Source organism: Phyllostomus discolor, chromosome 5, assembly GCF_004126475.2.
Source record: "Phyllostomus discolor isolate MPI-MPIP mPhyDis1 chromosome 5, mPhyDis1.pri.v3, whole genome shotgun sequence".
NCBI classification, from domain to species: Eukaryota; Metazoa; Chordata; class Mammalia; order Chiroptera; family Phyllostomidae; genus Phyllostomus; species Phyllostomus discolor.
The window spans coordinates 71,451,488-71,475,834 of NC_040907.2; the positions used below are offsets into that span (position 1 = coordinate 71,451,488).

The window sequence follows — 24,347 nt, forward strand, 5'->3', positions numbered from 1 at the left end:
TCCCATCAGCTGTGAAGACACTTGTAATGCCATCTGCCTGCCTAGTCTTTAACATTTTTTAAAAAGATTTTATTCATCTATTTCAGACAGAGGGGAAGGGAGGGAGGAAAGAGAGGGAGAGAAACACCAGTGTTTGGTTGTCCCCCATGTGCCCCACACTGGGCACCCGACCTAGTCCACAACCCAGGCATGTGCCCTGACCAGGAATCTAACTGGTGACCCCTTGGCTCGCAGGCCGACACTCAATCCACTGAGCTAAACCAGCCAGGGCTCTTTTAACATCTTATTCATAAGGAAACAATGGGGATTTTTTTTGTCAATTGCCCTGATCTAATTAGGAAACATTGCAACCATGGCATTCCCCCAATCTACCAGTTGGGGTGATAAAGAAAAAAAAATTGTTTTTCTTTGGCGTCATTGTTTCCACTGCAGCTTCTCCAGTAACAGATGATTGATGCTGGCAATGATCACTTGTACGTTCTTAGATTAGCAGCATAGATTTACTTCTTTTGGATAAAGGATCTCTTAGGTAAAGCTTGGATTACTGTCATCCATGATAAACTTGTTGTTCCCTGGATACAGAGTCCAATACCTTGGAAATTCACATAAGTCAAATAAAGGGAAGGGAGAGTAGGCATAGGAAAAGCTTTGATTTCTACAATTTTATGTCCAGGAAATATAATTGAGTCCAAAGTTTTTTTTTAAATCTCATTTTGGCATTAGTTCTATAGTTAAATGTTTAAATGGTTTTAAGAAATAAAGCTAGATGCATCATCATTTTAAAAGGTAAGCTTAGTGCATCTTTTCATGCACTGAGTGTCCTTTAACATTAGCAGGTCCCAGGTGGGCTCTCCAATTGTTCTACGCTTGAACAATGCCATGAAAATGGGTCTGAGATTGTATTTCCCAAAACCCCACCCCCTTTTACCGAACTGCAGTATGTTTTCCATCTGCACAGGGATAAAATTCACACTTGCATCATACAGTTCCCAAAGGTGCACACTGTTTTGATAGACGAGCTTGTGGTGCCAGAAGGCAACGAAGTGAATTTCATAGCCTTAGAGGGGCAAGGATCTGGAAAAATTAAAAAATTCACTACATTTATTTGACAATGAAAAAACATTTTTTAAAGAGTAGAAATGTGTTTTTAATGATATATAGAAAAGTTTAGAAATCTTAACCTAGAAACCAAATAAAACCTTTGCTTCTTTGAGTAGTATATGTGGCCAGGGAATAGGATGTATTGATAATCAAACACCATGTGTGCACCATAAATACAATGCTGTGGGGATTAAAACTTCGAAGCACTGAAATACGATGTTACCAAAATAAAAATTAAATGTAATGACACCATTTTAAATTTTTAAATTACTACATGAGGCCCAGGGTTATATATGAAACCCTATAATTGTTATGTAGTACAAAGTTAAAAAGAGAAATGTCAGTTAACACCTTTTTCTTACAAACAGAATAATGGATAGTAGAATTCATTGCATTCAATAATATCTAGCGGCCCATTACCCCAGCTTGAACTGCTTTTCTTCAAAATTAGATTCTTTCATCTCATTCTATATTCAGTAAGTATTTTTTATTGCCTATTACTGTAACAGTTATAAAATTACAGAAGCATTCTATGCTTTAGCTACATGAACCCTAAAGAAAGTATTTTTTTTCTGGTTAAATGGTAAGTAATATAAATAATTCATTATTTGAATATTTTTCTTAGGCAATCTGTATAGATGACTTTTATTTATTAAGGCCATTAAATTAGCAGTAGATAAAAAGCTATTTAAAATTTATTATTGAGAACCTGCAATTGTAATTTACAACCTTTTGACTCATTTACTCTGGGAGAGGGTTGGGAGGCTGGAGAGCTTTATCTCAGGCTTCTCCCAGTTTATCTGATGCAAATCCAGGCCAGATGCATTGCAACCTCGCCCAGCCATGCTCCTCACAGGCTCCAACTGCTCCGTCCCTCCCCCCTTCCCTCAGTCAACCACAGTGCCTCTTGGGGGTAGAAATCTTCTGAACAGGACGATGCATTCCCCAGTTAGACTCATGCCTAGATATTCAGGTGATTATGGAACGTATTTTCACTGAACTTCTCTTTAAACTGAATCTGGATTTGTTGAGCAAAATGTAATTCGCTCTTGTAGATTTTTCTACAAGAATTACACAGATGTAATTTGCTCTTGTAGGCCAGGTCAGTATAAGGGAAAGATGAAAACATCCAATTAAAGCATGAGAGCCTAAGAATAAAACATCATTGACTCACAGTCACTCAGGTGGAGAAAAGACTAGAGCTTGCACCCTAAAAACCGGCCCACAGACGGTTTATACTCTGCTGTCTCCATTTGGAAATTCTGAAAAATTTGTCTTAAAAGTATACAAGTATTTTGTAAGTGAAGTCTGATAGGACAATAAAACCTGCATATGAGCAAAGGAGGTATAAACATCCTCCCCTTTTTGGGGGGCTGTAAAATTTCCATTAGTTCTCTAGATTTGCCCCCAGAGACAGAATTCCAGTGTAGACCCACAATGCCTGAGAGTTCAGTAATACTCAAAGCAAGTACAAGGTAGGCATGTTGTGTCCAAAACCAAGCGGGTCCCTAATGGCCCTGAGAGGCCAAGCTTTCCATTCAAACCAGAACTTGCTTTGAAAGCAGAAAGCAAGCAATGGCATCCTAACAACACAAATGAGTGAGGAACTGGATCATAGCCTTATTCACTTATGTCACTTCCTTGTATTAGACAACCTCTCACCCTGAGTATGATACACAGAAGGGAAGGAAAACATAGCAACCCATAGTTCTTTCCCTTTCAGTTCTACCTTACTCATCAGTAAGCTAGAGTTAGTGCTGGTAGAATGTGTGCATCTTAAGAAGTGAAATAAAAACAGTTGAGTTAGTTTTGTGCAACTTTTCCACTGTCCTTCCGAGAATGAAATTCACGTGCATGCATGAGCTACAATACGAGGGTGGGCAAAAGTAGGTTTGAGGTTGTGAGTATGTAACACAGAGTTTATTCTTTTATTGTTATCTATTAGTTATTGTATTGTTTATTTGTATTACCTCTGTAAACCTACTTTTGCCCACCCCTATATATGAACTGTATAATTTTGGTAATTCTGCATGAATTAAATGCTCTTACATTGGCACTTAAAACTGGCATTGCGTAATACAAAGATGAACATTAAAATTCATGTTAATAATTTAAATTAAATTTTTTCTTTACTTAGAACAACATTAAATACCCAATTAAAAACACCATTGCAAGTCCAGGAGACTTCAAAAGAAAGGAAAAAACTTCATATGTTACTACCTTTTTTAAAAATAGCTTTAAAACATTTTTTAATAATGTATTTTATTTAACCCAATATATCTAATAGTATCATTTTAATATGTAATAAATACAAAAGTATTCATAAAACATTTTATACTAAATCTCGGAAAGCTAGTATGTATTTTATACTTAAAGTATATTTCAATTTGGAGGCTAAAATTTTATCTGAAATATTTGATCTGTATTTCACAAAGTGTACAGTTGAAGAATTAGATTTACATGCCCAAGCTGTTCCAAAGATATTATTCTGATAACTAAATTGGGTTTCAGTTTTTAATAATTTTTTAAATTTTAAAAATAAGTTTTATTGATTATGCTATTACAGTTATCTCATTTTCCCCCATTTACTCCCCTCTGCCCTGCAACCTCCTCCCACTTGAATCCTTGCCCCTTAGTTCATGTCCATGGGTCACACATGTAAGTTCTTTGGCTTCTTTATTTCCTATACTATTCTTAACCTCCCCCTGTCTATTTTGTACCTACAGTTTATGCTTCTTATTCCCTGTACCTTTCCCCCAATCTTCCTCTGTTCCCCTCCCTGCTGATAACCTTCCACATGATCTCCATTTCTGTGATTCTATTCCTGTTCTAGTTGTTGGCTTAGTTTGTTTTTGTTTTTGTTTTTTAGGTTCAGTTGTTGAGAGTTGTGAGTTTGTTGTCATTCTAGTGTTCATATTATTGATCTTCTTTTTCTTAGGTAAGTGCCTTTAACATTTCATTCAATAAGGGCTTGGTGATGATGAACTCCTTTAACTTGACCTTATCTGGGAAGCACTTTATCTGCCCTTCCATTTTAAATGAAAGGTTTGCTGGATAGAGTAATCTTGGATGTAGGTTCTTGCCTTTCATGACTTGGAATATGTCTTTCCAGCCCCATCTTACCTGCAAGGTCTCTTTTGAGAAATCAGCTGACAGTCTGATTGGAACTCCTTTGTAGGTACCTGTCTCCTTTTCTCTTGCTGCTTTTAAGATTCTCTCTTTCATTTTAATCTTGGCTAATGTAATTATGATGTGCCTTGGTGTGTTTCTTCTTGGGTCCAACTTCTTTGGGGCTCTCTGAGCTTCCTGGACTTCCTGGAAGTCTATTTTCATTGCCAGATTGGGGAAGTTCTTCTTCATTATTTGTTCAAATAAGTTTTCAATTTCTTGCTCTTCCTCTCCTTCTGGTACCCTTATGATTTGGATGTTGGAATGTTTAAAGTTGACCCAGAGGTTCCTAAGCCTCTTCTTTCTTTTGAATTCTTGTTTCTTAATTCTGTTCTGGTTGAATGGTTATTTCTTTCTACTGGTCCACTCCATTGATTTGAGTTCCAGTTTCCTTTCCTTCGTTGTTGGTTCCCTGTACATTTCTCCTCATTTCACCTTGTATAGCCTTCACTTTTTCCTCCATTTTGTGGCCATACTCAACCATTTCTGTGAGCATCCTGATTACCAGTGTTTTGAACTGTGCATCTGATAGTTTGGCCCTCTCATTGTGGCTTAGTTCTGTTTTTGGAGCTTTGTTCTGTTCTTTCATTTGGGCCATATTGTTTTGTTCCAGCACAGCTGTTGCATTGTAAGGGGTGGAGCTAGGGCGGGGCAACTCACATTGCTGAGTTGTGGTGGTGTATTTAAGGGGTGGGGAGTTTGAGAGGCAACAAAGCAGCTTGTTTGGCTCTCTGCTGACTTTTAGTCACTTCTCCCGCTACCCTCAAGCGAATTGGTCCCTTATGGTGCTGATTTTAAGGTAAGTAGTTTTGTGTATGTTCTAGGACCCTGTGGGTCTCTCCAGTGCACTCTCCTGTCAAGCTGGGAGTTCCTCCCACCACTGCAACCCCCACAGATTTTTGCCACTAGAGGTTTTGAGACTTTATTTCCCCATGCTAGAACCCTGGGTTGCACCATCTGTCTTGCTCCCTAGTTGTTTTTTCTGGTTATCTGCACGCAAACGTGGGACCACCTGGTCCGCGAGCTGCCGCCTTGCCAATAGTCTTCTCCACCCTGGCTGCCCATTTCCACCCATCCTACTGGGCTGAATAAATGTTTCTTTAACCCCTTGGTTGTCAGACTTCCATACAGTTTGATGTTCTGGCAGTTCTGGTTAATTTTTGTTTTTAAATTAGTAGTTGTCCTTTTGGTTGTGCAAATATATCTACCTATGCCTCCATCTTGGCTGGAAGACCTAAAAATAGCTTTATTAAGCCATGGCTGGTGTGGCTCAATGGATTGAATACCAGCCTTTGAATATAAGGTTTGATTCCCAGTCAGGGCATATGCTTGGGTTTCAAGCCCCCATTGGGGGCTTGAGAGAGGCAACCAATCAATGCATCTCTCACATATCAGATGATTCTCTCCCTCTTTTTCTCTCTCCTTTCCCCTCTGTCTAAAAATAAATAAATAAAATCTTTTTAAAAAAAGCTTTATTAAGATACAGTTCACATACCATACACTTCTTCCACTAGAAGTGTATAATCAGTGATCAATTTCCGCAGTTAATTCTAGAATGTTTTCATCACCTCAAAAAGCCAAGCTTCCTCTTACTACTGCAGTTCCCTCTGCCCTGCCCAGCCCTAGGCAACCACTCGTCTGTTTTCCTTCTCTATAGATTTCTGTTATGGATGTTCTGTAGAAATGGAATAATATAAACGTGGGTTTTTTTGTGTGTGACTGGCTTCTTTTACTTAGCATATTGCTTTCAAGGTTCATTGATGTTGTAGCATGTATCAGTACCTCCTTACTTTTTATGGCTGAATGATATTCCATTAGATGGAATACCACTTTTGTTTATCCATTTGTCAGTTGATGGACATTTGAATTGTTTCTACTTTTTGGCTACTATGAATAATGTTGATATAAACATTACATTTTAGTACTTTTTATGGTAGTTCTTTCCTGCTTTTTGAACAAGGGAATCTGTATTTTTGTTTTCTCTTTCCCCATATGGTTTGTAAGTTGTGTACCTAACCCCAGTTTCAACTCACTTGATTCGAGAAGTATTTGTTACATGTCTTTTCTGCTCAAGGTATTATAGTTGATAGTTTCTGCCCTTAAGTGGTCTATGGTGTGGTAAGCAAGTATCAAATGCATGCCATATTTACATCATTAATTTCAATAAAATTAGAATATTTAAATGTACTCAGCACTAAAACACCTCAATACATAGGGTACAGTTAGACCTAAACAGGGAGTTATCCATGGAAGAGTGTGCTCCAACTTCTGGGATCAGCGGTGGTGAACTTCATAAGAATAATGACTCTCTGAGTGCTTATCCACAGAGTGCCTTTCCCCTAAAATATTTAGGAAACAGCAGAGATGCTGATAAAAACCTGGGAAATCCAGCCTCTAAAGCTTCCTGGTACCTGTATCTACTGAAGATAGGAGAGAAAAGATTTAATTTTTGGTAAAAGCCATTATAGTGACTTTATTTGATTTTGTCTTTCTACTTTGACTAGTGTTTTCCATTACAGTAAATCATTGTTGACTGGTGAATAGTCCAGATGGAAAGAAGAGTAGGATATCAGTCTGAATCAAAAAGTAGCTCTACGACTTAAGAGTAAGAACAAGCCTGAAGCTTGTTTAATGCTTCAGAATTGAACAGAATGAGTGGAAATTCAGGAAACATGGTCTGCAGGACACCCTGGGTTCTCTGTGGTTATAGAAGTGGGAAAGGAAAAAAATCTTATGAGAAAGAAACATGTAACAAAAAATCCACATTGAGGTTTTAAAAAATACTTTTATGGGTATATGTAGCCTAACACTAATGGGAAAGCATGGGCAAAAAAAAAAAAAATGCTGTTTTAAAAAGAGAAGAATAAAAGAAATGTTCATCTAATTGTTGATTCATTACTTATTTATATTGTGAGCATGCTCTACAATAGAACAAATAGGGAGGAGACATAGTCCTTCCTTTTCAAGGAGCACAGACTAAAAAAAAAATAAGTTATTCGTTATCTAAATAAATCAATGTGAATGAGTGAAACATGGAAATGTGAACAAAGTGAAGCACAGAAGGAGCTTTTAATTCTGGTACTAATGAGACTAAGATTTAGAACATCTGAACCAGCATTTGAAGAATGAGGAGCTCACCATGTGAACAAGGAAAGGAAGTTCACTCCAGCATGGCAGAAGACCTAGGGCTATGGAAGAACGTTCTGTTTGGGAAATGTGGCTGGACTAGTAGGCTAGAAAGTGGGGTGTATATTAGGGAGGCACAGGAAAGGAATGTTCTGATAGACCTCAGGCTAAGGGCTTAGGAATGTTGCCTATACCCTGTGGAATGAGTGGTGTTTAATAAAAAGAATGATATAAGATGTGTGCTTTATACAGAGAACTCTGGGCTGCATAGAGGAAGAAACATTGAAGGCAGAAGAAGAAAATGAAGGTTCAGAGATTTACTTAGGTAACACAGGAAGAAATGATGCAAGTTGTGTTATGGCTGTAGCAATAGGGAAGGAAAGCAAGAAAGAGATCTGAGAGGCATTTCAAGGTAGAATAAAAAAGCTTTAGTGGTTAGCTGTGTAAGTCAAATTCAGGATGAAAGCTATATTGTAAAACCTATCTGGAAGTTCTCACCCATAAGAAATTTACAACCCATCAGAGAAAGTCAGACAATTACACATGTACCCACAATCCAGCAAACAAACAATAGCCTCAGTAGTAAACAACACAAGCAAGAGTCATTTATTTTGATTGGTACAAAATAGATGCTTAATCTTTGATAAGTGAATGAGTGATACAGTTAACAAATGCTATAAGAGTTCAGAGGAATATAGTGTTACACCATTTGACACAGTGTTTACGAGTGCGGGCTTTGGAACCAGGCCTTTTTTCAAATCTCCATACCACTTAGCAGGTGGAAGAACTTGAACAAGTTATTTAATGTTTTTTGAATCGTTTTTTTATTTTTCAATTGCAGTCAACATACTATATTATATTAGTTTCAGGTATACAACCCAGTGATTAGACACTATATAACTTACTAAGTGACCATTCTGATAAATGTCATATCCATGTGACACCATACATAGTTATTAGAATATTATTGACTACATCTCTTTTACGGTACTTTACATCCCCATGACTATTCTGTAACAACCAATTTGTATGGTACTTCTTAATCCCTTTGCCTTTTTAACCTGTCCTCCCAAGCCCCCTCCCACCTGGCAACTATCAAATGTTCTCTATGAATCTGTTTCTGTTTTGCTTGTTCATTTATTTTGTTTTTTAGAAACAGTTGTGGATAGATATATATTTATTGTCATTTTGCTGTTCATATTTTAAATCCTTTTTGGTTCTCTTTAAACATTTTATTTATTTATTTTAGATAAAGAAAGGGAGAGAAGAGAGAAAGAGAAGGTGGGGGGAGAGAGGGGAGAGGGAGAGATCGAGATCGAGATCGGTTGTTTCCACTAGATTCCCCAACCAGGTAGTGAACCCAAAACCAGCAACCTAGTACGTGCCCTGAGCAGGGAAGAAATCAGCAACCTTTTTTGGTGTAAGGAGTGATGCTGCAACCAAGTCGCCTGGCCAGGGCAATGATAACATCTTTTTATATGTTTAAGGGCCATTTGAATTTCATTTTTCTGTTGCCTGAGTGTGAGATTCAGTTGTCTACATATTGCAAAGGGTTTTCAGAGGGAGGATTTTGGATAACTGTTGGGAACCACCCTGCCTGGTATCAGAAGCTGTAACCCCCACTAAGGCTGAGGGAACGACCTTGAACTGTAAGCCACCAAGGAGACAGGCTTATCTCCCTGGCAGGAGCACCGCTTCTGCTCCTCTTACTTCATCTATAACTGGCCCCCAATACTTGGTCAGTTAGCCAATGACAGGTAAGATTCCCCAAGGGAGGAATGATCTAAGACAGGCACGATCATGTGGGAAGTCCCAAGGAAGGACTTTGGGGGCTACAGCAAAAGGGGGTGATGGACCCTCGCCCCTCAGCTTTGACAAAGCCTGACTCCTCATTGTCTGTGAGAAAATCTCCTAATCTCTTGGCTGCCTTACTTCTCTTGCTCCACCTAAGCCTGAAACAATGATGGAGGGTGGTGTAGCCCTGTGCAGGAAAGGGCGGGTTCCCTGGGGTGATCAGGCCTCAGAAAAAATATGTAAAATCCTGTGAAACCTGCTTTGTTTAGAATGCTCTCCATTGAATGATAAGGATCCAAGGAAGAAGTAAGTTTGTTCCTTAAAGTTTTTATTACAGCTCTTTGAACCTGACTCAAAATAGGCCCTCAGACTTCCTTGTTACCTATTGTTTGATCCTTACTTCCTGGCAATGAGTAATGAGCTTTACCTGAATTCTTATGCAAACGAACCCAATAAAAAACCTGCTCGGGCGGGGGAATGGAATGCTCTCCCCTAGGGAAGGTGGCCATGGCACTCCCCACTCAAGAGAGTGGCCATTTCATCCCTATTTCTCCACAGGACTCAGTTGTCTCTGTGTATGTTTTTCTTGTGTTTTGATGAGCCATCTGCAGCGTTCCACAATCACTGCCGGTTGGTGGCCGCGTCAGATAACTACCTTCTCTACTGTGTCATGCAAGAAACCACCAGGGTGGAGGGTAGAGACAGGGGACTTTGTTCTGTTATGTAGAAAAGAATCAAAGCTTCTATTTTAATTGAACTATCAAGATGGGAAAGTCACCAAAGATTGATCTTTTAGGACTCTTCCTGTTGTTGGGTTATTACAACTAAGGACTTACCTTCCTTGATACTGGAATTTCTAGAGAGATCCATGAGAATGCAAAAATGTGTTTGTTCATTGATGTATCCCCAGAATCTAGAATAGCTCTTGGTACATAACAAGTGCTCAAAAAATAGTTGTTGGGATGAATAGATAATCTGCAAATTGTGTTATAAAGATGTGGTAATGGGAATGAGAAAAAAATAACAGGCAAGAGGCCTAGACAAAAAAATCTACTGAATTTGTTGGCTGGGACTGGGGGTGTTAAAGGAAATGAAGAAATAAAGAGGACCTGGTGGATTAGCAAACTGGTGACTAGGACGTACAGTCCCGCTGACATTGACATAAGTAGGGAAGTCAGGAGGGTGTCAGAGAAGTTACTTTGTGAGCATGTTACATTAGAGGAAGTGACAGGAAATAGAAATGATCAAAAGGCAGAGAAGAGACAGAGTTGGAAGTGTTGATTTGGAAGGCATTTATTAAGAGTGTTGATATTTTAATATTGCCTGAGATTTTTGAAGAGAACATTGAAAGAGATGTTTGCTAGGCAGAAGTTAATTTTTAAAGATTAGTTTGAAAAATAGTTGAGCTCAGCCTATTATTAAAAGGCCTTGTTCCATCAACTATCCTCAATTCCTTGTATTTACAAGTTGTCTATCTCTGTTGGCACCTCTCCCTCAATCAGTAAATGCACTCAAATATCTCCAGGACTGATAAAACCCATGCTCACCGTCCTGATGAGTTGCCTATCTCCTCTTCAAGCCCACAGGGTCTCACATCTCTGAAGTTGCAAAGATTTTCCGAAACAAAGAGGAGTTCTGGTACCAGGCGGTAACATTTTGACCTTTTATTACGAAAAATTTCAAACATATACAAAAGTAGAGAGAATAGAATAAAGAATTTCTATCACTCTGATTCAATAATGATCAACTCATGGACAATGTGTTTTAATCTATTGCACCCTATGGATCTTATCATTTCTCTCTTTTTAAAATATATTTTATTGATTATGTTATTACAGTTTTCCCAATTTTTCCTCCTTTATGCGCCCTCCACCCTGCACCTCTTAACCCTCTAGCTTCACCCCCCCACCTTAGTTCATGTGCATGGGTTATACGTTCTTTGAGTTCTCTGTTTCCTATACCATTTTGGACCTCTCCTATTTATTTAATTCCTGCCAATTATGCTTCTTCTTCTCTGTACCTTCCCCCCCATTCCTCCCCTCCCCTTCCCACTGAAAACCCTCCATGTGATGTCCATTTCTCTGATTCGGTTCTTGTTCTGGTTGTCTGCTTAGTTTTTGTTTTCATTGTTTCTTTTTTATTTTTTTTAGGTTCATTTGTTGATAGTTGTGTTTGTTGTCATTTTACTGTTCATATTTTTTATCTTCTTTTTCTTAGATAAGTCCCTTTAATGATTCATGTAATAATGGCTTGGTGATGATGAACTCCTTTAACTTGACCTTATCTGGGAAGCACTTTATCTGCCCTTCCATTCTAAATGAGAGCTTTGCTGGATAGAGTATTCTTGGATGTAGGTCCTTGCCTTTCATGACTTCAAATACTCCTTTCCAGCTCCTTCTTGCCTGTAAGTTTTCTTCTGAGAAGTCAGCTAACAGCCCTATGGGCACTCCTTTGTAAGTAACTCTGTCCTTTCCTCTAGCTGCTTTTAAGATTCCCTCCTTATCTTTAATCTTGGGTAACTTAATGATGATATGCCTTGGTGTGTTCCTCTTTGGGTCCAACTTCTTTGGGATTCTCTGGCCTTCCTAGACTTCCTGGAAGCCTATTTCCTTCACCAGATTGGGAAAGTTTTCCTTCATTACTTGTTCAAATAAGTTTTCAGTTTCTTGCTCTTCCTCTTCTCCTTCTGGCACCCCTATGATTCGGATATTGGAATGTTTCAAGTTGTCAAAGATGTTCAAAAGTCTCTTCGTTTTTTTGAATTTTTATTTCTTCATTTTGTTCTGGTGGATATTTATTTCTTCCTTTTGCTCCAAATTGTTGATTTGAGTCCTAGTTTCCTTCCTGTCACTTTTGGTTCCCTGAATATTTTGCTTTATTTCGTTTTGGGTATCTTTCATTTTTTGACCAAGCTCAATCAGCTCTGTGAGCACTTTGATGACCAGAGCTTTAAATTCTCCATCAGATAGGTTGGCTATCTCCTTATTGTTTAGCTGTCTTTCTGAAGCTTTGCTTTGTTCTTTAGTTTTGGCCCTATTTCTTTGCTCAGGGTCCCTGATAAGTTGTAAGGGGGTGGGGCCTTTAGTATTCACCTGGGCAGGGCAACCCTCCTTGCTGTGCTGCTTGTGGGGGAGAGGCCAGAGAGGGAACAATGCAGATCACCTGTTCCTCTCTAGCCCACTTTTCAATGGACTCTTGTGTGAGACTGGGAGTGGCTCCCACTGAGGCAACCACTGTAGTCTATAGCCACCTCTGAAACTCAGTTTCCCCTTGAGTCAGCCCCATCCATGCAGCCTGCTGCCTCGCCACACCCAGCCCACTGGAAGGGCTGCTGCCTCACTGCAGTTTCTCTCCATCTGTCGCCTTACTGATCTGGTTGGTCTTTTTGACTATTTCTTTGATTTCATGGTTGTCAGATTTCCATGCAGTTTGATTTTCTGGCACTTCTGGTTGTTTATTGATTTTAGATTGGTTGTTATCCTCTTTTTGGCTGTGCAAGGAAGTGAAGGGTTTCTACCTATGCCTCCATGTTGGTCAGAACTCTTGCCAAGTTTTCTTAAAAGTATGACATATTTTCCTGGGGAGAGGCCCTTGTTTATCCAAACATTTTCAAAGGAGTCCTTGTCTTAGTTTCAATCTTATCCTTTCATAGGAGCAAATTCCAGACTTCATATGGTTTACTCTATAAATATTTCAGTGTGTACTTCTAAAAGATATGGACTTTTACAAAAACATAATCACAAAATTATCATTACATGTAAAAAAAATGAACAATTTCTTAATGCCATCAAATATTCAGTATTCAAATGTCCTTGATTATCTCACAAAGTTTGTTTTTTTACAGTATTTGGATCCGGATCCAAAAAGTTTTCATGTATTGCAATTGGTTGCTATTGTCCTTTAAGTCTTTTTTAATCTATAGGTTTCCTCCCTCTCTCTCAACTGGACATTTATTTGTTGAAGGACCCATTTTTTTGTCCTACGTTTTCCATAGTCTGAGTTTTGCCTAGTTATCCCCATGATATTGTTTAATATACTATTTTGCCCTCTGTCTTTCCTGTAAATTGGTAGTTTAGTTTTAAGTTAGGCTTGATTAAATTTAAGCTGTGTCTAAAAAAATTTTTTTTAAAGACTACTTCATATACTTTGAGGGGGCTCCACCCACAGAGCCCCCCTGCCTACCACAGATGAGAGTAAGTCTACCAAGACATGATCTGCTTGAAGAGGAGGGGTGGCCAGTCTCTCAGAGGAGAAGGGTCAGGAGCCTGTTCCTCAATGGGCTTTTACTGGATTCAGTCTGAACAGGAATACAGGTAAAGCTCATCAATCACTGTCAGGCAGTAAGGGCCAACCAGTGATAACATTCAGAGAACTAAGAGGGCTTATTCTGAGTCAGGGTCAGTTAGCTAAAGGGCCATAAAACTTGGGGAAACAAACTCATTTCCTGCTTGGACCCTTATCAGAAAATTGAGGGCATTCTTAGCAAAGCAGGTTTCACAGGATTTTATGCATTCTTTCTTAGGCCTGCTCTCCCCAGGGAACTGTTTGTTCCTGCCCAGGGCTGCACCACCCTCCAGCATTGTTTCAGGCTTAAGTCAGGCAGGGGAAGTAAGGCAGCCAAGAGATTAGGAGACTTCTTGCAGACAGAATGAGGACTCAGGCTATGTCAAAGCCTTGGGGTGAGGGTCCATCACCCCCTTTTCCTGTAGCCCCCCAAGTCTTTCCCTGAGGGCCCCTTCATGACTGTGCCTGTCTTAGGTCATCCCTCCCTTGAGGAATCTTACCCATCATTGGGTAACCAGTCATCCACCTGGGGCCAGGCAGGATGAGGTAAAGTGGGCAGAGGCGGCACTTCAGTTTGGAAGATAAGCTTTGTCTCCTTAGTGGTTTATAGTCCCAAGGTCCTTTACTCAGCCTTAGCCATGGAGGGTTATAGCTTCTAAACCAGGCAGGATGGTTCCCAACAATATGCGGTGTTAGGCACTTACATCAAAAAACACACAATGTTTAGTTATCTCTCTTTTTGTAATGTTAGCAGTCACTGATGATCAAGGTCTACAACCATTAATGCATAATGAATGTAAAATGATAACATTCTATCAGTCTTCTTTTTTATCGTAGGATGTTTTCTTTCAGCAACTATTTGGTAGAGTTCATATAGGGAAGGCAGAATAAATGCTTGATTCTTACATATTGGTTTTCAGAAGAAAGTGTTGGTACCCCAGCATTCTCTAAATGTGAATAGTTTTTTTCTAATCATTATGAATTCATGGGTTTAAATAAAGTTTGTTTTTTAACCTATTGTAATTAATTTCTTTATTAATAACTCATTAAAACAAACTATTCCAAATTGGCCAGTTGGCTTCTGAATTCTTTTGACATGACCCCAGTAATCTTTGGTGCCTTCTTGATTTCTGGCATTACAAAATATTTGAAGCTTTTCTTTTATATTTTCTGCCTTAGATAGAATAAATTGTAGATGCCTTAGATAAATAAATTGTAGTCTACCAAAACACTTTTCTCCATCTTAGGTGGAATACTTAGATGGAATCAGTCATTTCTCTTAGGACTTCTTTTAGTGGGAAGTGCTGCAAACTGGGCACTGCAGTTGCTCATTACTTTTGGTTTGTCATTGTTTACAGATCACTTCAGAGGGTAGAGATAGGAAATATATACTTAAAGAAAAAACCACTATGAGTGCATACTGATATTGCCAATTCAGATTCAGCATTGTGAATTCACATTTATGTCTCCTTTCTCCCAGGCAAAAATCCTAGTTCTCAATAATGCTAATGTCATTGCTTATTGGCTTTAACCAACAATACACTCACAATAATTTCAGGATAACACCAGCACCTCCATCAACAATATGAACACAAGAAAAGTTTTTTATTTTTGACTGTCTTTTGTTTCAATTCTTTTTTTCTTAGAGTATAGACCAGTAAGAATGTACATTCAAATTCCTGTATTTTAAAATCACTTGGAATAGTTCCTGTCTTTGTGATTATGCCACCAACTGAATATGCACGTAAATCTGTTTCATTTTGCTTTCAATTTTTAGAGATTCAAAAAATTTCATTTTGTGGTATAATTATATTAAATATTTACATAGTTCCAGAGTCTAAACTAAAAAAAATAAGGAATAATTAAACACATTTTTTATCCCTATTTCCCCCCTGCCCTACTCCTTTCTCCTACAAGTAACCATTTGAAAAATTGTGTGATTTATCATTTCATTTTTTAAACCTGTATAAGCAAATGTATACGCATTCATTCTTCCTATTCCTGCTTAGATAAATTGTAGTCTACCAAAACACTTTTCTCCATCTCGTTTTTTTCACTTAATAGAATATTCTGGTGGTCATGCCATTCTAATACATAAAGATTTTTCTCATTTCTCTTTATAGCTTTGTAGTTCTGCAGTTCATACATGTATCACAACTTATTCAGCTATTCCCCTATTGATGGACTATTGGTTTTTTCCAGTCTTTTGGTAATATGAAGAATGTAGTTATGAATAGGTCCATGCAAACTTTTTTTCTTATTTTTGTCTGTATGTTTGGGAGAAATTCCTAGAAGTGGGATTTCTGAGTGGAATACACGTGTAATTTTGCCAGATATTGCCAGTTTCCCTGCCATTAACACTTGCACATTTTGCACTCCTACAAGCAATATATGGAAGTGTACACTTCCCAACACCCTCACTGAAAGAGTGTTGTCAAACTTTTGAATTTTCACCACTCCTATACTAAGAAATCATATCTTACTTGTAATTTTTTAAAAATGTTTACCTAAGGATATGTTAATTGATTTGAGGAAAGGAGAGGAGGCAGGGGGAAGAAAGAGAAGAAAGAATCCGCTATGAGAGACAAGCATCAATTGGTTGCCTCCTGCACATGCCCTGACCAGGGATCAAACCCGCAACTGTTTGGTGTATGGGACAAAGCTCCAACCAACTGAGGCACTCGGCCAGGGCTCACTGTAGTTTTGACTTGCACGGTTCTTATGAGGGAGACTGTGTGCAATCTCTTTTGACATGGTGAGATTTTTGCTTTGTGTGTGTGTTAACTTCTGACTATATCTCAATTCAGTTTTTCCATGGGATTTTTTTTGTCTTTTATACTTTAGATTTTTTTTTTTATATCCTAGGGATATTAATCCCTTCTTTATAACAGATGATGCAGAATTTTTCCAAGTTTGGAATTTTCCTTTTCATTTTGTTCACTCTGTTTTTTTATTGTGTAACTTAAACTTTTTGTGAAATCAAAATAGTTTTCCTTTTTGCTTCTGGAGAGGAAAGTTTTATTTATTCCTAAATTGTAGAAAAGTTCGCTAATTTCTTCTTTTTACACTAAAGACTCTAATTCCATTAGGATTTATTCCAGTATAAATTATAAGAAATGAGTTCAAGTGTATCTATTTCCATATGATTACCTACTTATTCCACTATTGTTTGTTTAAAAAGCCACATTTTACCCACTAATTCATAGTGCTGTCTTTATCAGTTACTGTATTTTGTTATATATCAGTGTTTATTTCTTGACTTTCTATTGTATTCTTTGTCCATCTGCTTATTCTTGTGCCGGTACCACTTGGTTTTAATGATGGAGGCTTTGTAAAATGTTCATTTATCTGATATGGATAGCCCCATTTCTCATTGCTTCTTTTTAAAAGATTTTTCAGATTATTCTTTTTTTATTTTATTTTAATCATTGTTCAAATACAGTTTTCTCCTTTTTACTCCCAGTCCAGCCCCTCAGATTATTCTTGTTATTCCAAATAAACATTATAATCAATGTCTGGTTCCAGTTTCTTAAAAAACTAAGATATTTTTATTGGTGTTGAATTAAATTTATTCAATAACTTAGAATTGACATTTTTGTGATATTCAGTTTTTGTACCTGAAACCATGATATATCTTTCTATTTGTCCAAGTTTATTTCTTTATCTTTCAATAGTATTTTATGGTTTATATAAGTTTTGGACATTTCTTGTTCACTCTTAGGTATTTTCTTTTTTTCTTTTTTAATTACCCCTTTATAAAGGGATCTTCTATTATAGCTTCTAAGTGGTTTTGTCTATATACAAAAAAGCTAGTGATTTTTGTGTGCTAATTTTATCACCTGAGGTTTTACCAATTTCTTTTATCATCTGTAGTAATTCTTCTATTGGAGAATAACATATTTAAACTCATACTAAAATGAACACATGGTTCTGCCATCAAGAAATGGAAAAAAAATTGTCTTTAATTCATTATCTGTACAAATGGGTACTGAACCTCTTTTATTTTTTCAGACTACTTCCACTTGGAAGCCAACCAGAGTAGGATTAGGAAAGGAAGAAAGAAAGTTGAGGCATTTATCTGGTTTGAGCCTACATTGGAAGATTCTGGAGATTCTCACACCTTTTGTTATTCCTTGATGCTCCCCCCATGTGGACCTTAGCTTCCAAAACTCTAGTGGTAGATCAGAGGATGAAGGAACCTCCTGGCATATGCCCATCTTCACAACAGTAACAGACTAATGAGAGGTTTTAAGTTTCTCAGGACCTTGCTTTTAAGGTGTAAACTTTCCTTTGCCTGCCGATGGAAACTTATAAACTTATATACCTCTATTCCCACACAAACTCCTTGTTCCAATAAGACAGGCCTAGTCACTTTTCACTCCACACTACTCTTTTAGAGGTGCAGTCCTTGAATGTCATCTATCACCTCACATTTTTGTGTCATTGGAAGAAGAATTCCTCCTCACCCCCCACACATTAATTTCACTTTCTTCCAGCCCTTTTCCTATGCAACCTTAAGAGCTTTTCTGCCTCACAGAACTTTTATTCTATTATAAGATCTAATTTGTATTACTTTGTTTATTTACGTTTTTCTTCACTTAAAGTACGGGTAAGATTCATAAAGGCTTTTTAATTTCTATATGTCAGCCCTGGCTGGCATAGCTCAGTGGATTGAGTGCGGGCTGCGAACCAAAGTGTCACAGGTTTGATTCCCAGGTCAGGGTACATGCCTGGGTTGCAGGCCATGACCCCCAGCAACCGCACATTGATGTTTCTCTCTCTCTCTCTGTCCCCCTCCCTTCCCTCTCTAAAAATAAATAAAAATAAAATCTTAAAAAAAATTTCTATATGTCCTGCATCCAGCTCAGTGCCTGACACATAATAAACACTAAATTAACTTTTATTCCAGGAAGGATGAAGGAAGAGAGGGAAGCATTTGTGTTAGCTCCTGACCATGTTCTGTCTTTTCCCATCTGTGTATCCAGTGCTGATCTTGAAGTCCGGCCACAGGCCACTTCTATACTTTTTTGCATTTTAAGTAATGGGTTTTGTACTCTATGTTGTAACATTTTCCATCTCCACTTCCAAATATGCTAATTAACTCTGATTGTTAAAATGTTTATATTCTTCTAATCTAAATTAATAAATATACTTGGCTAATCATTGCTACAGCATATTCAGTTCTATTTTGTGTGTTTGTTATTGAGCAGAAACTCAGGGTGTAATGAGAGTCTTATTCTTGGAAAACAAAACAAACTCATATGATATCCCTCTTCCATGTTCTTTGTGAATATTTGATATCTCACGTAAGACTGTGACTCTCATGCCAAGTGAGATACTCTTTTATAAATGTGTATTATATTTTAAACTGGATGCTTCTTGATAACTTAGCAGGAAATACATTACCTTCGACACTAATAGACTATTAGCATTAAACTGTAAAAGTTAGTATTTCAGAAATATTTGTTGCAGACAAACAATTCCATCAATGTTTCTGCTGACTTCAATAAGTATCTTGTGAGAAGCAGTATAGTGAGAGTTTGCTCAAAGCCTGATAATTATAAATTAAAGTACTTACTATTATCTATGCTCCTAGTACATTCTCAGTAACAGAGCAATGCAAAGTTGAGTAATACTTATTTCCTACCTCCCAGGAAGTCACAGATTCATGAAGAAAATAAGCAAAATTTACAACTAATGAGAATATAAACCAGACTATGTGGTACCCCCCCCCCCCCTTTTAAAGCCCCAGTTGTGATTATAAGCAAATGCTAAATTAATGTGAAGGTTGAGTTAGGACTGACTTCACAAAACTAGTGACATTTGCTGTGGGCCTTAAAAGAAGAATAATATACAGAAAGATGAGAAAGAGGGCCTAAGCAGAGGAAAGAGCAGGAAACAAAGGCAGAGCAGTAAGTAAAAACATCACACATCTTATGTGCCCAAAACAGTAAGTGGAAATGGAGTAGAAAACAGCAGACACAGAGCCAAGATAGGAACACAGGGAGAGTGGGTATTTTTAGTGGGAGAAGTGGAGGAAATAATGAGAGATAATAAGTAACAGCTGAAGGTATGGAAGTGGATGAACTAGCTTAGGAAGAGTCTAGAAAATTGAAAGGAAAAGAACTGAGGAAGCAGTGTCCTGGTTTTTATTTAAGGGCTCAGCAAGGGAAGAGGAATCAGCAATCGTGTGGATGGAAAATCCATCGAGAAAAGTATTGAGATTTGAAAATTCATATTATTTTTTAAAAAATAATGGATTTTATTTTTTAGAGCAGTTTAAGGTTTACAGAAAAATTGAGTACAAAGAGTTCTTATATACTCCCTCCCTGCCTCAGTTTCCCCTATTAGTATCACATTGGTGTGGCACATGTGTTGAAATTGATAAGTCAACATTGATACATTATTATTTACTGAAGTCCATAGTTACATTAGGGTTCACTCTATGGGTTGTACAATTCTACTTTTTCTTTTATTGTGCTTCTCGAAGTTCTTCCTCACTTTAGAGAAACAGCTTGATGAGTTTATTCATATTCTATTGTTCTTTATGGTAATATTTTATAGTCATATTAAAATTTTTTTAAAATCAAGTAACTTTTCTTGAGGATGTCTTCAATTGTAGTTTCATGGAGCTATTTAACATTAGTCTCCAAAATGGGTACAAGAAAATAAAAAGTTGACATATACATCTAGTTACACTTCTAGTATGTATGTATGTATGTATGTATGTATTTTTGAACACGAGAACATTTATCGTGGGTCTAATCAGTGAAATCCTTAAGATGAACTGGACACTGCAACAGCTGCCCTCTTGGGTTTAGGTGTTGTTCCTTCGTGGAATCCATGCCTGAATCTGCAGTACACAATTTTTAGGTGCCTCATGTGACCAGTCCCCGTAGTGTTTTGTTGTTTAGCCTTGGCGCTCCAGTTATACTTCCTCTTCTGCTTGGCGGGGTAGCTGCACCTGCCACAGGCGGACTTCTGCAGGTGGCAGGCCTTGGAGCCACAGCGGCGGCACAGTGTGCGCATCCTGTTGCGGTGCTTGCCGAACGATGACGTCCCTTTCGTCATCTCGCTTCTGCCGCCGATACCAAAGTATGTAGTATTTTCTATTTCCAGTTTAAATATGACCCATGGATGTCACATTTCTATCTTCTTTTTAGAAGTGGTTTATGGATCTACTTGAAACCTTAAAAAAAGAAGTGGTTTTTATAGGAATATGGACACCAAAATATTATTGGTATTTACCTATACATGGATTATGAGTAATTTTATTTTATGCTTTATACTTTTTATATTTCTCTAGAAATAACACCAATATGCTTTTTAATTGGAAAAAAAATATCTGTTAGAGACAAGTATTGAGTTGTACCATTTTTTTTTTTGCTTTTGCAAAAATATGGAGGAAATATCTGTTATACCACAATGAAAATATGTGTTAACAAAAGAACCCCTTACAGGAGTCTTTAGAAACAAAAAAAGGAAAACTAAGGCCAAACAAAAAGTCATATCCTGGCTTAAAAGCATTTTAGTTCCAAGGATACAAAATCTATTAACTTAAACAGTAAGACTATTGTCTGTTATAGTACCAAATATATTCCAAATGGATAGAAGCCTCCAGCTGTAAATTGATGGACTTTTGTGATCTAAAAGCAACTGAGGGTTTCTACCCTTTAAGAAACCATTTCTCATGTTACAGCAATTGAGATTGTGAACAATGTATAGAACAGATTATGTTTCACTTTCTTTATTTGCATGGCTTGTTGAAAGTACATTAATGCTGTGGGAATCCTTATTCCATTCACAACTCTGAATATGTACTTATGGTATTTATACATCTAGAGTTTAATCAATCACTCTGGTCACCATCTGTACACGGATAGTTTTTACCCAAGAGCTATTCATTCCAGTGTATTGTTTTGACATTGTACACTATAGTTGATTCAAACAGAAGTAAATACCAGTCTCAGGTTTCATGCTGCAGGGTAGACTGTATTTGTGACTATATATTGTTCACTATATTGTGGAGTTTGACTATGATGCTGCTGCTGATGAATTAACTATTTGAGTTGGGAAATCATCAGGAATGTGAAAAAACTACAGGAGGAAGGATGGCTAGAAAGAAAACTAAAATGGGAGAAGAAGGTTTCCTGACAATTTTGAGAGAGACAGAATCCATGGATGATAGTTTTCTCATCAAACGGGAAAGGCATGGGAATGTAGCAAGTCTTATACAATGAATAAGCACCTATAGGTGCACAGCTGGAGGAAGTCAGTCATATTCACAAACTAAAAACGTTAGGAAAACTAAGAAGTGTCAGTGTAAAGTTCTCTTTGAGTACATTCCACAGAATGATGATGAACTGGAGCTGAAAGTGGGAGATGTTACTGATATTTATGAACAGGAGGAGTGGAACCCTGAACAACAAGTTGGGACTGTTTCTCTCATACTTTGTGAAAGAATTAGAGGTAACAGATGATGATTTAACTCATGAAGCCCAGGAGGATTCAGAAGCTGTTGGGACTGGGCCTACCTTATCTTCCCCCTCTCTGGGGAATGGGAATGAAACTGTACCTGGATCAGTTACACAGCCAAAGAAAATTCAAGAAAATGGATCTGGAGATATTTTTAAAGAAGTCTCTGTGAAGCTTAAGACAAGAATATCCAGTGAAACAGAAGAAGGAAAAAAAAAACACACACACACACAGAAAAGACCTTAATCAAATATTTGCTAGAACTCAGAGCATGGAGATAATAAAAGCAGACACTGAAAGCAAAATTAAAGCTGAGGACTACTGTAAATGTTATTTACCTATGACAGTACTAATGAGGATGAACTTAATATTTTAAGAGGGAGAGCTGACACATTTGATAAACAAGGAGACTAGAGACGCTGGCTGGTGGAAAGGTAAAATGAATCACAAAGGAGTATTTCCAGACAATTTTGCTATTCAAATGAATGAGCTGGGTAAAGACCTTCCAAAACCAAAGAAACCACCACCTCCTTTTAAGGGTAGAGCCCCAAAGCCTGAGCTGGTATCTGCACAGAAAAAGTATTTTCCTGTAAAATCTGAAGAAAAAGATGTCCCTTATTTTTCCACTTTTAGAAAAAAAATTTTTTCCACTTTTCTTTTGTTGTCATTCTGAAGAAAAACATCTCTCCACAATGAGTTATTTACACTGTTATTTAACAAGTGTTCCATATTTACTTTGCAATGCTTCATGTTTTCTGGGAGGAAGTACTTTGTTAAGATCCATAGGAAATTAAGACTACTCAAACTGATACCAACTTACATTCATTAAAATGTTAAACCATTTCCTTAGTAAGGATGTAGTATTTATTCATAGTTATTTCAAATAATGTAAAGAAAACTAAGCATAAATAGTTATGCTTTTACTATTTCTAATAGTGTCCTACTTGAAGTAAATTTTTAAAAATTTTGAGAAGAAGCCCTGGCTGGCATAGCTCAGTGGACTGAGCACAGGCTGTGAACCAAAGGGTCACAGGTTCAATTCCCAGTCTGGGCACATGCCTGGGTTGTGGGCCAGGTCTCCAGTGGGGGCCACATGAGAGGCAACCACACATTGATGTTTCTCTCCCTCCTTCTCCCTCCCTTCCCTTCTCTAAAAATAAATAAATAAAATCTTTAAAAATTTTTAAGAAAACACAAATAACACAATTGGTGCTCTAAAACAAAATTCAGCCCAATATTTTTGACATTTTAAAAATGAAATCTAATATACTTATCACTCACCTTGAGTTTATTACATAGTCAAAATGAAAGCTCAGGAAAGTAAGAATGAGAGATTTGGGTAGAAATTAGCACCACTTACTTTACCAAATATCTTAAATGAAATTAATTGAGACTAAAGAGTTCAACTTAAGAAAGTTACATAGACTTAGAATTCCCAAAATGTATCAACCATGGTTGTTGACTAATATTTATGGCCTCCCTTTCCATTTCTATTTTGTTGTTTCTTTTCAGTCATGGTATAGTATAACTTGTTTAATGTTTTTTCAGGGATTGAAGATTCAAAAACAAACTAAACAATTTAAAAAGAAAACTTCTTTGGATTATAGATGCAACCTAGAAATATGAGCATATGATATGGAAAATCTTTACAGTTTTAACTTTTTTTAATCTTTGCCTGAAAATGTGTTCATTGATTGCAGAGAGAGAGGAAGGGAAAGAGAAACATCCATTGGTTGCCTCCTGTGTGCCCCACAAATTGGGATCAAACCAAACGTATGTGCCTAACTGAGGATTAAGCCTGCAACCTTTTGGTGTACAGATGATGTTCCAACCAACTGAGCAAACTGGCCAGGGCTGAAAACTCATTTTAAAAAGTTTGACAAACAGCCTCCCCATAATCATAACACTCTTCACCAGATTTAAAAAAAAAGCAGAATGTATTTAATTTTCCTCCATGTCTTTTCATTGTTTCATACCTCATGTCTTTTTATCTTTGAATAATATGCCATTGTCTGGATGTACCACAGTTTGTCCATTTGCCTATTTTTTAAATTTTATTTATTTATTTTTATAGACAGAGAGGTCAAGGGGGAGGGGGAGAGAGAGAGAAACAGTGATTTGTTGTTCCACTTATTTATGCATTCATTGGTTGCTTCTTGTTTGAGCCCTGGTTGGGGATTGAACCTGTAACCCAGGTGTACCAGAACAATGCTCCAACCAACTGAACTACCCTGCTGGAACTGTCCATTCACCTATTGAAGGACATGTTGGTTCCCTCTAGTATGGCTGCAAACATATATAACATATATAAACATTCATATGAGAATTTTCATGTGGACATATTTATTGGGGTAAACACCTAAAAGAGTGTAATTGCTGGATTATATGTTAAAGCCATA

The 24,347-nt window shown here is 37.4% G+C and overlaps 1 protein-coding gene and 1 pseudogene across 1 annotated transcript; one reads left to right on the forward strand and one right to left on the reverse strand.

The window, feature by feature from the left end:
- Nucleotides 1-20,205: 20,205 nt before the first annotated feature.
- On the reverse strand, nucleotides 20,206-20,563 carry LOC114497880 (60S ribosomal protein L37-like). The gene has a single exon (XM_036025072.1). The coding sequence runs from the start codon at nucleotides 20,542-20,544 to the stop codon at nucleotides 20,251-20,253; it is 294 nt and encodes a 97-aa protein (XP_035880965.1). The 5' UTR covers nucleotides 20,545-20,563; the 3' UTR covers nucleotides 20,206-20,250.
- A 918-nt stretch (nucleotides 20,564-21,481) lies between these two features.
- Nucleotides 21,482-22,552, forward strand: LOC114496221 (annotated as a pseudogene).
- Nucleotides 22,553-24,347: the final 1,795 nt, after the last annotated feature.

Coding starts and splice junctions, on each gene's coding strand:
- LOC114497880 (XM_036025072.1), bottom strand. CDS start 20,544: ATGACGAAAGGGACGTCATCGTTCGGCAAGCACCGCAACAGGATGCGC.